Source organism: Perognathus longimembris, chromosome 3, assembly GCF_023159225.1.
Source record: "Perognathus longimembris pacificus isolate PPM17 chromosome 3, ASM2315922v1, whole genome shotgun sequence".
Classification (NCBI taxonomy): Eukaryota; Metazoa; Chordata; class Mammalia; order Rodentia; family Heteromyidae; genus Perognathus; species Perognathus longimembris.
This window is the reverse complement of record NC_063163.1, coordinates 22632065-22647784: the sequence shown is the minus strand read 5'-3', so window position 1 is coordinate 22647784 and position 15720 is coordinate 22632065. Positions and strand designations below refer to the sequence as shown.

General features: G+C 40.5%; 1 protein-coding gene across 3 annotated transcripts in view; it reads right to left on the bottom strand.

The window, feature by feature from the left end:
- The window catches only part of Tbc1d4 (TBC1 domain family member 4), a 154752-nt gene that overhangs the window by 49181 nt on the left and 89851 nt on the right, over window positions 1-15720 (bottom strand). For all 3 annotated transcript variants that reach the window (XM_048341242.1, XM_048341240.1, XM_048341241.1), the window contains exons 2-4: window positions 9936-10499; window positions 7581-7670; window positions 4386-4490 (exon numbers count right to left, since the gene is read on the bottom strand). In XM_048341242.1, the coding sequence (XP_048197199.1) occupies window positions 4386-4490; window positions 7581-7670; window positions 9936-10499 (759 nt within the window). The remainder of the gene's footprint in view (window positions 1-4385; window positions 4491-7580; window positions 7671-9935; window positions 10500-15720) is intronic.

Sequence of the window (15720 nt, the reverse complement as noted above, 5' to 3'; positions counted from 1 at the left end):
AGATGCTTGCTTGCTTTCTCCTCCTTGGCCCCAGGGAGGAAGTCAGGATCTCGCTGTCTAGTTTTGTGATTTCTCTGGAACCAACTAACAGGACAAATTCCAACACTGGGCACTGCTAAAGCACATCAGAATGTGGCTCCCTTTCTCAGGGACATTCTCTTAGGTAAGGTGTGCTTTTCCCACATTCTATACAATGTAGGCCACATTCCAGACCTTCCTGACTGAATTACTGAATCCTAAAGCGCTCACCACAATTAGTTCTAATAGTCAAAACCCTTTATCATCATTAGTAAATAACAATATTACTCTATTTTTCCCCTTCTCCTTTGGCTTGGTTTAAGAATGAGTTATTAAAGAATTAATTCACTTCTGCGTTTGAATGCATGGAAAACCTAACTAGAGAGAAATTACTATTCTAGTATTGCAGCTGCTACTGTTCTATTGCACGACAACGCATTAAAAGGCTTGTGACAATGGAATGCTATGCTTCTATCAGAAAAAAATTGACATTGTCTCATTTGTAAGGAAATGCAAAAACTTGGGGAAAAAAATCATACTAAGAGAAGTGAGCCAGACCCAAAGAAACATAGGTCCTGTTTTCTCTCAATGGTAATAATTAGCATATGTCTAGAATAGCCTAGCAAAAGATCACAAAAGCTCAATTACTATGTACATATGATCAAATAAGATGGTGCTAAGTGAAATGAACTCCAAGATATGGAAAAAAGTGGTTTTTCATTGTTGTTATTTTTAATGTACTATGTGAAATTATTTCTTTTTTCTTGCATTTTTCTTCCCTATGGTTTAGCCCCTGTCATCACTGTACCCAGGTACAGTGGTACCCTGGGTATTTGGTACCCGGGGTAGTATATATATGTTTATCTGAATTAGGGAAGGGAAGGGGAGCATCAAAATGGTGAGACAAAGGACAAAAGATGAATCAATGCAACAGCAATACTCACAAGACAATATGTTGGAAATTAACTGTACAACTGGAGGAAGGGGGATTGGGGAGGATGGAAGATGGGAGAAAAATGAGGGAGAAGGTAACAAGTTTAACAAGAAATGTACTCACTGTAACTCTTCTATACATCACCTTGACAATAAAATTAAATTTAAAAAAAGAAACATGGCATATCAAAAAGGACTTGCATACTTTTAACATTCTTTAAATCAACTTTAGAGAAATCACTTTTGAAAAACAATTGTATTTTCTGCATTTCACCAGCTGATTGAGAAAAAATAAGCTACCTGTCTATAGATCAGAACAGAAGGAAGGAAAGAAGAGAGTGAGGAATGAATGCAAGAAGGAGGGAGAAAGGGAGTGCGGGAGGCAAAAGAAAATGTTAATTTTGTGGGTTTGGTATCTGGACAAGTTAAGTAAGCCTGCTGGTATTGTAATTCTTTTGTTCTATACAACTCAAAGCCACACCAATCATAAAAATGCTCAAAAGGATATTACTGAATTGACTATTTTGTTTTGTTCCATCTGCTGATTACTGCAACCATCTTCTATTACACAGGAAGTGCACATTGAATTTTCCTTCTGGCTTGTGGGTTTGATACCAGACTGCTCAGTTAAAATGGAAACTGATAAAATGATAGAGTTAGCAGGGTCTGTGAGATCCTGGCCTGTCTTCTTCTCAAGAATAATGTAGCTAGTACTCAGATCAATATGGCTTCACAGACAGTGTTCTGTTGCCTTAACTACAGCATGAGCTAGAGAGAAAAAAAAAGAGCAATTTGCACATCTGTGATTTGATTCTCTGTTTCAAAAAACCCATTCCACAAGCATGAAGAATGGGAAAACAAAAGAAAACAAAAACTAAGCTCTAAAGAAAAACAAAACCTGACAAAAATCAAAGGCTGCAGTAACTAAGGTTGATGTCAACCTGGAAAATGAAGACCAAAAAGCTTATTCTGTCAATCAAAATGTGAAAATACCAAACCTCACCCAGGGACAAAAAGATTAAGAGCTGTGTGCCTGTGGCTGGTAACTGTAATCCCAGCTACTCGGGGAGGCTGAAACCTGAGGATCATGGTTCAAAGTCAGCCTAGGCAAATTACCAAGCAAAATATCAGACATGGAGCTGCTGTTCGAGTGGCAGAGTATCAACCTTGAGCAAAAATGCTAAGGGATAAAACCCATGCCTTGAGTTTCAAGCCCAAGTACTGGCACAAACACAAAAAAGTAGTCAATTGGTAGTTAATTCATGATAAGAGTCCATAGACTTTCCTGCTTGGGCTGGCTTCAAACTCTGATCCTCAGATCTCAGCCTCTTGAGAAGCTAGAATTACAGGCATGAGCCACCAGCACCCAGTTCAGGAGGAATATTCTTGATCTCATGTGTGTTCTGTGTACTTCAGCACATGCTCATTTTACTAGCAAACCAAAATAAAAGTGCCATGACACCATCATCAAATTAGCTCTTGTGGTTTATCTCAGAGAACAGTTTGTGAGATAGAACATGATGACAGGTGGCAAAACACAGCATTTCAGTCTACATGGCGGATAAGAAAACACAAATCTGGAGAAGAATGAAGAAGACCCAGCTGCAGGCTGGATGGTCCGGGTTTTGTCCCTTAAGAAGAAAGTATCAACTAAGTGCCCGTGGAGAGATTTGTGAGAAAGAAAAACCCAGATGTAACATAAAAAATAAGATGACTGATTTAACTTATGGTTGGGGAGACCAGATGCTAACATTAGAGTCTACAGAAAAATAAATGCCCAGAATCAAGAAGGGAAGAGGAAAGGGGGAGACAAATGAGAGAGAGATTTCTATCTTTGAGTCAATAAAATTCAGCAAACAACTGGACACAGACAATAGAAGAGAATGCATCATGATTTCTCAACTGCGAAGTTGAATATATGATGCTACCAAATGAATCACGTGGGATCTCTGAAAGGTTTTAGAAAAGCAGGGCAGTGTAGGTCTAGAACACAATGAAAGGATCAGCCTCAGGAATGAGCGAGAGGTAGCAGAGTCTCCCACATCACCTTTTCTCTTATCTGGTTGACATTTTCTAGTGTGTTCTCTTCTGATTTCTACTTCCTATTTCTCCCTGAGCACTCATCCGACCTGTGCCCTCCACTATCATCAACTGATGACAACTCTCAAATGTCAAATGCAAATCCTAACTTAAATCCATGCAGCAAGGGTAACATGGATAGTTACTGAGTATTTGCTATGGATGGATGACTATCTAGAGGGAGAATGAAACTCAAATGAGACTTCGTGGAATAATGAACTATTAGAGGCAAGACGCTTATTTTGTCTAGCTGGAAACAGAAGGCAGTAGACAACAAAGAAGTGCCTTTCTACTAAATCACTTCACTATTCCAGCCAAAGTGCCCTCACCTAGGCAGGCAAAAGGTGAGAGTTAAGCACTGAGGAGACTGAGAAAATGCTGCCTGACTTACTTGCATGGCTAAGTTTGGATGGAAGGATTAAATATTTGAAATTATTGTTTTCTTCCAGGTGCTGGTGGCTCACGCCTGTAATCTTAGCTACTCAGGAGGCTTAGATTTGAGGATCACTGTTCAAAGCCAGCCAGGGCAGAAAGAGACTCTTATCCACAATAAACTGCTCAAAAAAGCCACAAGTGATGCTGTGGCTCAAGTGGTAGAGAGCTAGCCTTGAGCACAAAGAGGGCCAGGGACAGCTCTCAGGCCCTGAGTTCAAGCCCTAGGAACTGCCTAAAAGAAATTATTTTTTTCTATAAATTCTTTACAAATGGTGAGGTATATAGCTGAAAGTTAGTGTTAAAATGATTAGTAGAGACAGTAAAGGTAATAGAAGAATGCAAATCTTTGAGGGAAAACAATCCAGTAGATTCCTTAGTCCCTCTGATGTAGTATATCAAGCCTGAGTGATGCATTCTCTCTCAAAATGAAAGCATCCCATAATATAAGGTATGAGGGGTATAATGTTAGAATAGCCTTGCAAATTCAAAAAAAGGAAATGAATAAAGTATTTTAAAATAAGAACAAAAGCTAATATAAAAAAGGGGTGACATAACTCTTCACTCTATTATCTACTTTGAGATGTTACAGCAATTAAGAAAATAAGAGCACCAAGCCTTTCTTAACTTTTTATTTGTGCAATGGAAAAAAGTAACAGCTTTTCTATTCACCTTTGCCTACTTGAAAAAAAAAATACAAACTCTTGGTAATATGAGGGTGTGTTAGATCCAAGGAAATATTGAGGTTTAATAACTGGTATGGTAATTTGCTTTTTTTTTTCCTCTAGGTTCTGCCTGAGGTATAAAAATGTATTTCTAGTTGTCCTCTTCTCTTTCCTTTGAGACTTGGGTTCCCAAGAGATAAGTGTGCTGTAACACAGACATGCTGGCAGAAGCTCCTGGACAGCATTAACACCACTTACCAGGGACTCGCTGGCACACTGGAACACATAACAAATGTACTGGCTCAGTCCCGGCTCCGGAGACTCCCGACAGATAAAGCCAAAGTGATCAACGTGCTTTATACCCTGGATGTGAGGAAAGAAACGTGCAAACAGCATTTATGGAAATCACCGTCAGTTCTATGCTTTCCCCAGGTCTTCAAATTTCCCCTTCACAGCAAAGTCATGGGGCACATCCTATCATATGACACATGTCATTTCAAGGTCACAAGGTGGTCTATGAATATATAAGATAAATGTAAATGGTGCGACCAGCTCAGATTGTTTTGTCTTAAGCACTATGACTCAGGACCACAGGAGGAAAAATATGGATGGACCAATTCACTATATCTGGTAAAACAAAACAAGCTTAAAAAAAAAACATTATAGGCTTTCAATTTATTGTCTTAGAACAGTAGTCAATGTCCCATCACAAATCTCATTCTCATATATATGAAGATAAAAATCTAAGAACTATCACTGACAAGATTCAAATTAAATGTGATGTAATTCTTTAAAGTGTGTGTATAAATACTAAACTATTTGCTATTAATGGATAGTCAAAAAGCCACCAATGTTAAAATATTGATATTTTTGTTGTTGTTGTTGTTTTGTGCTGATACTGGGGCTAGAACTTGGGGCCTGCATGTTGTCCCTTAGATTTTTCATTCAAGGCTAGTGTTCTGCCACCTGGGACATTTCTCCACTTTCAGGGTTTTTTTGTTTTTGTTTTTGTTTTGGCGGGGGGGAGGGAAGGGCTGATTAATTGGAGATAGGACTTTCCTGCTCAAGTTGGCTTCAAACCAGGATTCTCAGATCTCAGCCTCATGAGTTGCTAGGATTACAGGAGTAAGCCACTGGCCTTCTGGCACTGATACAATCTTTAAAAGGTTATTTCAGGTACCAATTATTCACTTTCACATTACTGTTCTTCCTGGATCCAGTGAAGTAACTTCGGTTATATTTAATAAAAAATGCAGAATGTAGCCATGGCCGAAAAGTCCCAATGAGACTCTGATCTCCAATTAACTATTCAAAAACCATAAGTGGAGCTGTGGCTCAAAGTGGTAGGACACTAGCCTTTAGCAAAAATTGTTCAAGGACAGTGCCCAGGCCCTGAGTTCAAGCCCCTGACTGACAAAAAATAAAAGCAGAAATTCTGTAACTTTTATCTAGACTGAATATACACAAACAAACATTGTCTTTATAACAAGCACAGGGGCTTGAAAAGCAGGGTAGGTAAAAACTAAATACAGTTGTCCTAAAATCAACTAAATCCAAGCAAAAGCAAAACAGTCCTCAGAATAAGATGATTTGTACTGGTCTTGTTTTAACAAATCTGAGAGGTTTGAGATATTGTGCTGGCATGCTAATAATTATCTCTGGGGTTCCATTTGTCAATACAAAATAGCAGTTAGAACAGGAATGAATGAGGTTCAGAACTAAAAAAATGTCTTTGACAGCTCCTGGGGCGTTTGATAAATGCCAACCACAATTCTTGCCATAAGCAGCTCAATCTGTCAAATGGATGTGGAAAAAGAAAATCAACTCTGGTAAAAGAGAAGTCAATAAGGAAAATAAGGCTGTTGTTCAGGCAGTGAAAATAAGCCCTATGTGACAATACTTGTTAGTGATTAAAGATTATCATCTTTCACTGGCTTAATACTAAATGGAAAACATTCTAGACTTCATTTGCTCAGTATGTCCTCAGCTGGTGGCAACATTACCAGGAAAGAAAGTCACTCCCTGCTCCCAAGCTTGCCTGGAAATCAGTCATACAGCGTTTGAAGAGACAGTTGTAAATGTGCAGTATTCCAAAGTAGGCTAGTGATTCATGCCTATAATTCTGCTAGTCAGGAGGCTGCAATCTAAGGATCTCTATTAGAAGATAGCCTGGACAAATCCAAAGGACCCTTATCTCCAAGTAACCACCAAAAGAGGCCAGAAGTGGAGGCATGCCTCAGGTGGTAGAGTATCAGCTGTGGACAATGAAAGCTAAGGGATAGCACCCAGGCCCTGAGTTCAAGCCTTAGCATCAGCACATATGTGTGCGCGTGCACACACACACACACACACACACACACACACACAGAGATGCCTTGCTCCATATTGTATCCTTTTTTTCTGAACCAGAATATAGAATAAAAATTTGCATACAATAACAATGACCTGAATAAGAAAAAAATTAGATTGAACCTTCAGTTTCATATGTTTGGTTTGCCCGAATCATCTGCTTTCTCTTTCTTTTTTAATCTTTGGTATGTCTACAGCACATTATGGTTTTCTCACTGGGTGGCTTGAGAGACTGTGTTTTAAGGATGCTTCTTGGTGTTTCTACCAGGCAGCAACTGCATTTGGTTTAGACATCAGCTTTTTCTTCAATACTTAGCACAAGGCCTGCTATGAACAGGACGCTCATTCATTCAATATTCACGGAACACCTAAAGGTTGTCATCTCTAATCCCAATGTACGGATTCTAATGTCCTATAGGCTAGGATGTCAGCTGAGATCTCAGGAAGCTGAGGATGTTCTACCACAAACCATATTCTTGTCTATATGAATTACAGAATATACCATAGGAGCAAACTTTAATTTTTAGGTGACATCCTCTTTTATTTGTATTACATTACAGTATAGTATAAATAGCATAGTATAATATTTTGTGTCAGTCCTGGAGCTTGAAATCAAGGACTCATGCTCTCGTCTTTTCACTCATGGCTGGTGCTCTACTATTGGAGTCATGCCTCCAGCTTGTTCATTGGAGATAAGAGTGTTTTGGAAGGGATGGGAATGTGGCTTTGTGGTAGAGTGCTTGCCTAGCATGCATGACACCCTGGGTTCAGTTCCTCAGTACCACATAAACAGAAAGAGCCAGAAGTGGCATTGTGGCTCAGGGATGATGCCCAGACCCTGAGTTCAAGTCCCAGGACTGGCAAAAAAAAAAAAAAAGTCTCTTGAATTTGTGTGTCTGGGCTGATTTTGAACCAAGATCCTCAGATCTCGACCTCCGGATTTGCTTGAATTATAGGTATAAGCCACTGGTAGCCAACTACAAATTCTTTTCAAAAAGATTTTAAATTTTTTAAAGATTATAAAATGGAAAGGTCTTTAAGCTTAGTTACTTTATGGCTATTATTGAAATGATGATTTCTTCAAAAATATAATACAATACATACCTGAGAACAAGAGGAGATATCTTTAAAATTCTTCTCTAGCACAACTGATTTACTGTCTGGACTGATAAGGTTAATCTCAAATCGCCCAACCTGTGGGAAAAAAAAAAAAACACTACAATTAAATTCAGCTCATAATAACTTAATATCTTACTTCACAATTCAATATTCAACTAATAACAGAGTTTCAAATCCCAGGATTGGAAGCACGGTCCAAGTGCTAGAATATCAGCTGTGAGCAAGGAAGGAAATCTAGCACAAGGTCCCCTAGTCCAACCTTGGTATTGGAAAAAAAGAAAGGGGAGGAGGAAGAAGAAAGAAAGAAAGAAAAAAAGAAGAGATGGAGAGAATTTCCTCAAGACTATTTTTCCTCTGTTGAAAATCATGAATGAAAATTATTATGTTCTTAAGTTATAGGACATAGATTAGATATGACTATTCAAAATATGCAATCTTCCCCAATTTATGATTTCTAAAAATAACAATATTTTTAGGTTAGTCAGACATTCTCACAAATGGTCAATAAAGTAAGTATGTCACCATTTTATATGGGTGTATATATGTGTGCTTATGTGTGTGTGTAACCATTAGTATATGGGTATATGTGTAATATATGTACACACATATAAGAATATATTTCTGAAGGGAGTGGAGAAAATGTGTGTGTGTGTGTGTGTGTGTGTGTGTGTGTGTGTAAGTAACTGGTCTAAATAAAAAAATTACATTAAACAGTTATTTAGAAAAGACAAATATGATAGCCCCAAAAGGAGTGAAAACTCAGCTATTACCAAAGAAAAGATCAGAGACAGGGGCTTGCAGAGTGGCTCAAATGGTAGTGCACCTGCCTACCAAGCACAAGGCCTGAGCCTTGTTCAACCTCTAGCATTAGGAAAAGACAAACCACAAACAACCAAAAACACACAAGGACACTTTAACTAGATGCCAAGAGTTAACCAAAACTACCATGAAACATGAACTTCTGTAAAATAAAACATTACATACTGGGGCTGCTGACCAGGTTGGCCGTGGAAATTCCCTCCCAGGGATTCTTTAAAATAAGGTAAACCAGAGTTTTCTTTTTATTTTACTTTATTTTTTGATGCAGTTCTTGGGACTTGAACTTTGAGATTAGGCACTGTCCCTGAGCTTGTTTGCTCAAGACTAGGGCTTTCCCACTTGAGCCACAGCTCCATTTTTGGCTTTTTTAGAAGTTAATTGGAGAGAAGAGTGTCACAGACTTTTCTGCCTGGGCTAGTTTTGAACTACAATCATCAGATCTCAACCTCTAGAGTAGCTAGGATTAAAGATGAGGGGTTTTTTGTGGGGAGGGTGCTTTATTTTGTTTCATCTTAAGAAAAGTCAAATCTTACAAGCTGCTGATTAAAGATCTTGCACAGAGCACTCTCATAAATTAAACTCTTTAAGTGGAAGATGACATTTGCTGTTTTCTATATGACATTCAAAAAGTCTTTTCAGAATCAAGAATTACATGTTACCTTCACAAGACAGCCTGTATCAAATATTACTAACCAACTCTAAATCACCAGGACAATGATGTGTGTGCGCACACACCCATGTATCAATACAAGGACTAGAACGCAGGCTGTCCTTTAGCTTTTTCCAATCAATGCTGATATTCTACCACTTGAGCCACACCTCTACTTTTTTCGGTGATTAATTGGAAATAAGCATCTCTTGGGCTTTTCTGCCCTGGCTGACTTTGAGCCTTGATCTTCAGATCTCAGCCTCCCAAGTAGTTGGAATTACAGGTGGGAGCTACTTGCGTCCTGCCTCAGTGGCATTTCTGTAGTCTTCCAATGTGTGTGTTCTCATCTGAAGGACCCCTGTGTCTCTAGAATTTTCCTTATTTGGTCTAGAAAAATCCATTTTTCTTCATATCATATCACACTTTCCTACATTCCTATCTTTAAATCCCTTCCTAGATGGGTTCTAAAGCTGTCTTTGTAAAGACTTTTTTTTTTTTTTTTTAGGAATCAGCTCAGTTGCCCTCTGTATAACCAATGTAACTTAATTCTTAAAAATTGCTTTAAAACAATCAATTCCAGGCAATGCTGGTGATCAATAGCCAGAGTGGCCTTACAGATCACAATGTTGGCCTCTCCCGACTTGTCTGCTTTCCTGCTTGCCGTTTCTGCGCCTCCCTTGTCTGCTTATGAGAAGACACTGGGAAGATGGACCTCCATGGGGACCACTGGGGGAAGCAGCAGGAGGGATCTGGGGGAGAGGTCAGCCAGCTGCTCCTGTCCAAGAGGTCAGGATGCCACAGGGCGGTTGCTAAGCAACCGGCCTGCAGCACCTGCCAGCATCCACCTGAAAAGAGAGTCCATCCCCACCCACCTGAAAGAGCATGGTCCTGTTCTTCTCCGAGTCCGAGGGCTGCACGTGGCTGGGCGCGCTCGCGTGCCGCCTCCTGGGCTGTGACTTCTGGCTATTCTCCTGAAGCTTCTTTTGCAGGACTCCGGTGACACTGCTGCAACGAACCCGAAACTCCTGCTGCTCATCGAAGTCGCCGTCTTCCAAAATCCTCTCTGGGAAGCAACCCCGATTGCTGGGCAGTGCAGGCTGGCTGGTCGGGGCTGGCAGGGCTGGGGAGCTGTCAGGGGGGCCCTCGGCCTCCTCGGGCAGGCTGTGTCCCGGGGACGGGGGCACCTCGGCCTCCCAGGCCCCCGGCTCCTCGCCCTGCAGCCGCAGGCGCAGCTGCTCATGCAGGCTGAACTGCTGGATGCAGTCGTCGATGAGGCTGGATGGGGCCTTCTTGTGCGTCACCGTCACCTTGCCACAGTACAGAACCTCGAACTTCTGCGAGTTGTAAAAGGCATCCTCGTTGTCCTTGCTGGGCTTGGCGCCTTCTTTCATGGCGGCTTTGGATAACTGTCTTATGCTGCTCATTACATCAGGGACCTGGGGAGAAAGGAAAAGTCTCCTTTGAGCTAAATATTGTCCACCATCACTCCTTACTCAGGCATGGAATAGACTTTCACCCTAGGTGATAGAACACAGGAAGGATGAAACGCTACACCAGGTAGACTGTAAACTTAAATCACACTGACAGAAACGACTTCAAGGAAAGTGTAACAACATTTAAGTTGAATAACATTATCCTTTTCCACTTTTTGTTTCTTTCCCCCCCCCCCCTCTTCTCTTTTGGTTCTGGGGATACTTGCCCACAGTAAAGGCATTCCTTTCCCCAAACCAGAGCTATGAGACTATCCAGACAACTGACAACTTCTAATAAATTATGTGTTGGATGGCTTCAAAGACTTTAATGAATTTCAACTGCAAGGAATCAAGTTCCAACACTGATGATAAAATAAACTTTGTGGATCAAGAGATTAAAGTCTAGACACTTTTACTGGCATTAGACACACATAAAACCACAATCAGCTGCCACAATGGCTAACATTAAAAGAGCTCCAAGTACCAGGCTCATACCTGTAATCCTAGCTACTCAGGAGGCGGAGATCTGAGGATTGCAGTTCAAAGCCAGCCCAGGTAGGATCTTATCTCCAACGAAATCACCAAAAAAGCCAGACGTGAAGGTGTGGCCCAACAGGTAGAGAGCAAAAGGGGAAGAGACAGTATCCAATCCCCCAGTTTAAGCCCAGTACTAACACGTGACATGTGTGCACACACTTACACATACACACACACACAAGCAACAAGTGTCAGCAAGATATGGAACAACTGGAATTCTCCCACTGCATATAGAAACGTAAGTTGACATAGCACCTTAGCGAGCTGTTTGGCAGTTTAGTTTTGCATTCATTTTTCTGTTCCCCATTGTTCTCTACCTCCCTCCCAACATGTTGTTGCTTTCTGGTTTTGATTTTGTTGATGAATTTGTTAGTTATTCAGCTATTTTATGCCTTAGGGCCCCTCCCCTAATTATGTTATCCTTTAACTCCATATATATTATCATGTGTGCTTATATTTTAGATCTATTAATATTTTACATCTGTTTATATTTTCACTCTGTTGGACACTTTCTTCGACATTAAGCCTACCTCACCATCCAGCTCTTCCTCTTCTAGATGTTTTCCTACAAGAGTAAGAAATATGCCCACACAAGAGCATATATACAATAATTCATAGATGCTGTATTACAATTTGATAATGGGAAGCATACCCGGGCACCCGGTTCATGCCTGTAATACTAGCTATTCAGAAAGCTGAGATCTGAAGATCGTCGTTCCAATCCAACCTGGGCAGGAAAGTCCAAGAGACTTTTATCTCCAATTAAGCAAGCAAGTGAGAAAGAGAGGAGGAAGGAAGGAAGGAAGGAAGGAAGGAAGGAAGGAAGGAAGGAAGGAAGGAAGGAAGGAAAAGGAAGAGAAGAGAAAGGAAAGGAAAGAAAGAGAAGAGGAAAGGAAAGGAAAAGAAAGGAAAGGAAAGGAAAGGAAAGGAAAGGAAAGGAAAGGAAAGGAAAGGAAAGGAAAGGAAAGGAAAGGAGAGAAAAGAAGCCAGAAGTTGTGGCTACAGTGGTAGTGCACTAGCCTTGAACACAAAAGATCAGGGACAATGCCCAGGCCAAGTTCAACCCTAGAACCAAGACCAAAACAAACAAACAGTAGCATTTCAACCACTTTCCTCCACCCCTTTCATCCTATTCTCAAAAGCCAAAATGACCTTTCTTAAGGTCTTTCAGGCATATTACTTTAGGATGGTAAAACAGCTATTCTAAGATGAGCTGCTATGGTATATTGACTGTTTTGAATTTAAAGTCACTTGATAGGAGAACAAAAGGGAGGCCAAGCTGGTCTTCCTTCACTTCCTCAGCCATAGGAAAGATAACCCACCAGAGGCAAGAGGAAGGACTTCTTCCTCACCAGAGATGGGAGCAGAGACCAAGAGAAAGATAACACGCCAACCAAGTTCAATTAGCTCTATCTTCCTAGACATTTTTGCACACTTTGCCCTTGCCCAAACCCATCGTTTGCACAATTTACTACTGTTTGTCTAACTCAGCATTCAAATAATATTCACATAAACTACTTTGTATCTGAATATTTCTATTTAGATACATAAATTACTGAATAAACTTTCTATCTCATCTACCTGTTAATCCTGGTAGAATCTAAGGCCTCTGTCTGCTAGAGATCCTAAGAAGGGAGAAAAAAATACCTCCTGCAAAAACCCTCCCTTTCTTCATGACTAAACCACAGGTCTTCACAGTGTCCTAGAAGGCCCTCTCCAACCACATGTGACAAACATTCAAATAAAACCTTCAATGTGGCTACATATCCCCCTTTTATTTCCAGTCCAGTCCTGAACTTGGCCTGGGCACTGCCATTGAGCTTCTTTATGCTCAAGGCTAGTGCTCTACCACTGGAGCCACAGAGCCACTCGTGGCTTTTTCTAAGTAGTTAATTGGAGATAAATATCTCACAGCCTGCCCAGTCTGGCTTCAAACTGTGATCCTCAGATCTCAGGATGACAGGTGTGAGCCACTAGTGCCTGGCACCCTCCTTTGACTAGATGGTCTACCTACACTTTGACCTTATCATCCCCCAACCTATCTCCTACTACATTCCCTTCCATCCACTGCACTCCAGCCACATTAGAATCCTTACTAGTCCTTCAACACAGGAGCATATTTCCAACTCAAAGTCTCTGAGCTCCCCTCTTGCCTCAATTGTTCATATGCCTCACTCCCTCACCTCTTCTAAACCCACGCTTCAATGTTGCCTTGTACAACAGCGCCCCCATGTGTCTCCCTCCCCAATGCACACACGTAAGCTCACCAGGGCAGCATTCATCTGTAATTTTCTCAGCTTTATTGCAACCCGCATTCTTTAACATCTTTACTATTCTATATAATCCCTTTATTATGTGACACCGAATATATGCTCCAAGAGAAGGGTGATTTCTGACTTTTTTCCCATTTTTCCCTATTGTATCTAATAGTGTAGAATAAATCCTCATTTGTAGTAATAGGTTCTCAGTGTATCTACTGACCCCAGAAAAGCTTTTCAGAAATGTTTAATTTTTTTCAGATTTTTAAAATTTTTAATCTTAATGATCAATTCCTATTCAAACCCATGTCTTTATCTTCCAGTGCCAAATTGTAAACCAGAATTTCTTCTCTTTCACAGAATTGCTTGGGATATACTGCTGCAGCGTTCCCAGCCTTAAAGTGGCAAGAATTTCAGGGGCAGCTTGAGTATTTTCTGAGAAGATAAAAGTCCTTCTGCTCCAGCTCCAGTGACTCACACAGAGCAGCTGACAAGGCACAAGGACAGTCAGCTGTCTGTGAGAACATGTGACTAGCAATCTAGCCCTTCATCTTTGGTCCTTGACTTTGACATGACTTACCCTACCTGAGAGGCCAAAGCTGTGGAGGGTGAGCTGACATTTCACTCAGCAAAAAGTAAAATGCTGTTAATGGCTTGAGCAAAGCCCTGAGAGGATCATCTGGTCTCCTTCACTATCTCTTTCCACCAGCACCTCTACATCTGCTTATCAACCCAAGAGCTCCTAAACTTCCAAAAGGATCCATAGAGTGCCCAATCTCAATTATTGTCCTTAGGACATGTGTGTATAGAGAGAGTTTTTAATCTTATCAAGTAACTATGTAAATGATTTCTGATCAGTCTCCAAAGTTATTGTCTACAAAAGAGACTTCAAATAAAGTCAACTCAACCTTAGTGTTATCAACTGCTCTAAATTGTTTGACGTTCTTTACTATTACAAAAACCTCTGAAGTGAAAATCTGCTGACCTTGCGATTTCCATAGTCACTGGAGGAGGGACCACAGACTCAATACCTAAAAGATCCTGTAAATGACTGGATTCACACAAGCAGAGCTTATCACTGTCAATACTGAACTGAGAGGGCAATTTAATCATCCAGGAATTGGAGGTGTTTACATCATAAAGCAGAATCGAGTAGCCTTTAAAGCCTTCTCCAAGGTTCTAACCACAAGGTCAAAGACCTGGGATAACCTTCAGTGACCTAGATACTTCAATGTATGCTCAGACCAAATAATATTTAACTCTTTTTCTGCTGCTCCTTACATGAATGACAAGGTTTAGAATTTAGCATTGGACAGCCCTTCCAAAACACTCATACACACCAATAATGTTAGGATAGTAAACATATACATAATGATAAAATATTAGGATAATAAAATGTTAGGACAGGAAAAAGTTTCTGGAACTGTTGCTCAGTGGTAAAGTACTTGCCTAGCATGCACAAAGCCCTGGGTCTGATCCCCAGCAAGAAAATTGTCGTCATCATCATCATCCATAGTAATAAAGGTATTTATCCCAGAACCACAAAAAACTTTTACTGAGGTAATTATTTAAGAATTTCTTAAACTGTGACATCAGAAATAACACACAAGAATTAAAATCACCATCCAGCACACCAGTACATGCATGCAACTAGTATTTGGAAGAAGAGCGTTCTCCTATAGCATAGTGTTAATGTGTGATATATATGTATGGGTATATGTACACTTAAAAATCTTGTTGGAGGAATTTGAATCCTTCTTGTGCACATTCCATCATTCCAATAGCTCTCTCCTTTACCATTGCACTCTTAAGTTTTTATGTGAGGAGAACAGGATTTTGTTTCTTCCCAGAGCTCCTCACGTGATCACTAGAAAAACCAGCTGCACTCAGCACTTGAAGGCATGCTGTCAGCAGAGGTGATGTGTATACATCACCATGAACAAACTACTAGAGTTCTGATCAAAGTTCTCCATTGTTCAAACAGGGTTAGTAAACTCCTGTTGATGATTTGAGAGATCAGGCGCCCTCGGAAAGAAGCTCAATGCTCACTGAAGTAGGAAGTTGTACCTCCCCCTACCTATGCTAAATATCTAGTCTAGTAATTCATATTTGAGCTCCAGGAACTCCACTTCTCAGACTCTGCCTACAGTGTATGGAGTCTGATGAGGACTTCCAACTGGTTCCAAACAAGGTTTTTATTCTGTGGCACCACCCATTCAATCTTTAGAACATAACAATACTGGAAAAAAGAGGGGGGAACCTCCAGTAAATTAGGCACTAGGAGCTTTCCTCTCTGTCTGCAGCTCTGCCCGTGTTTTGCTCAGTATCTGCAGGAAGAAGTCTTTCAGCTCTCTGCACACTCCACTTTTCTTCAGTGTGAAGTGCAGGGG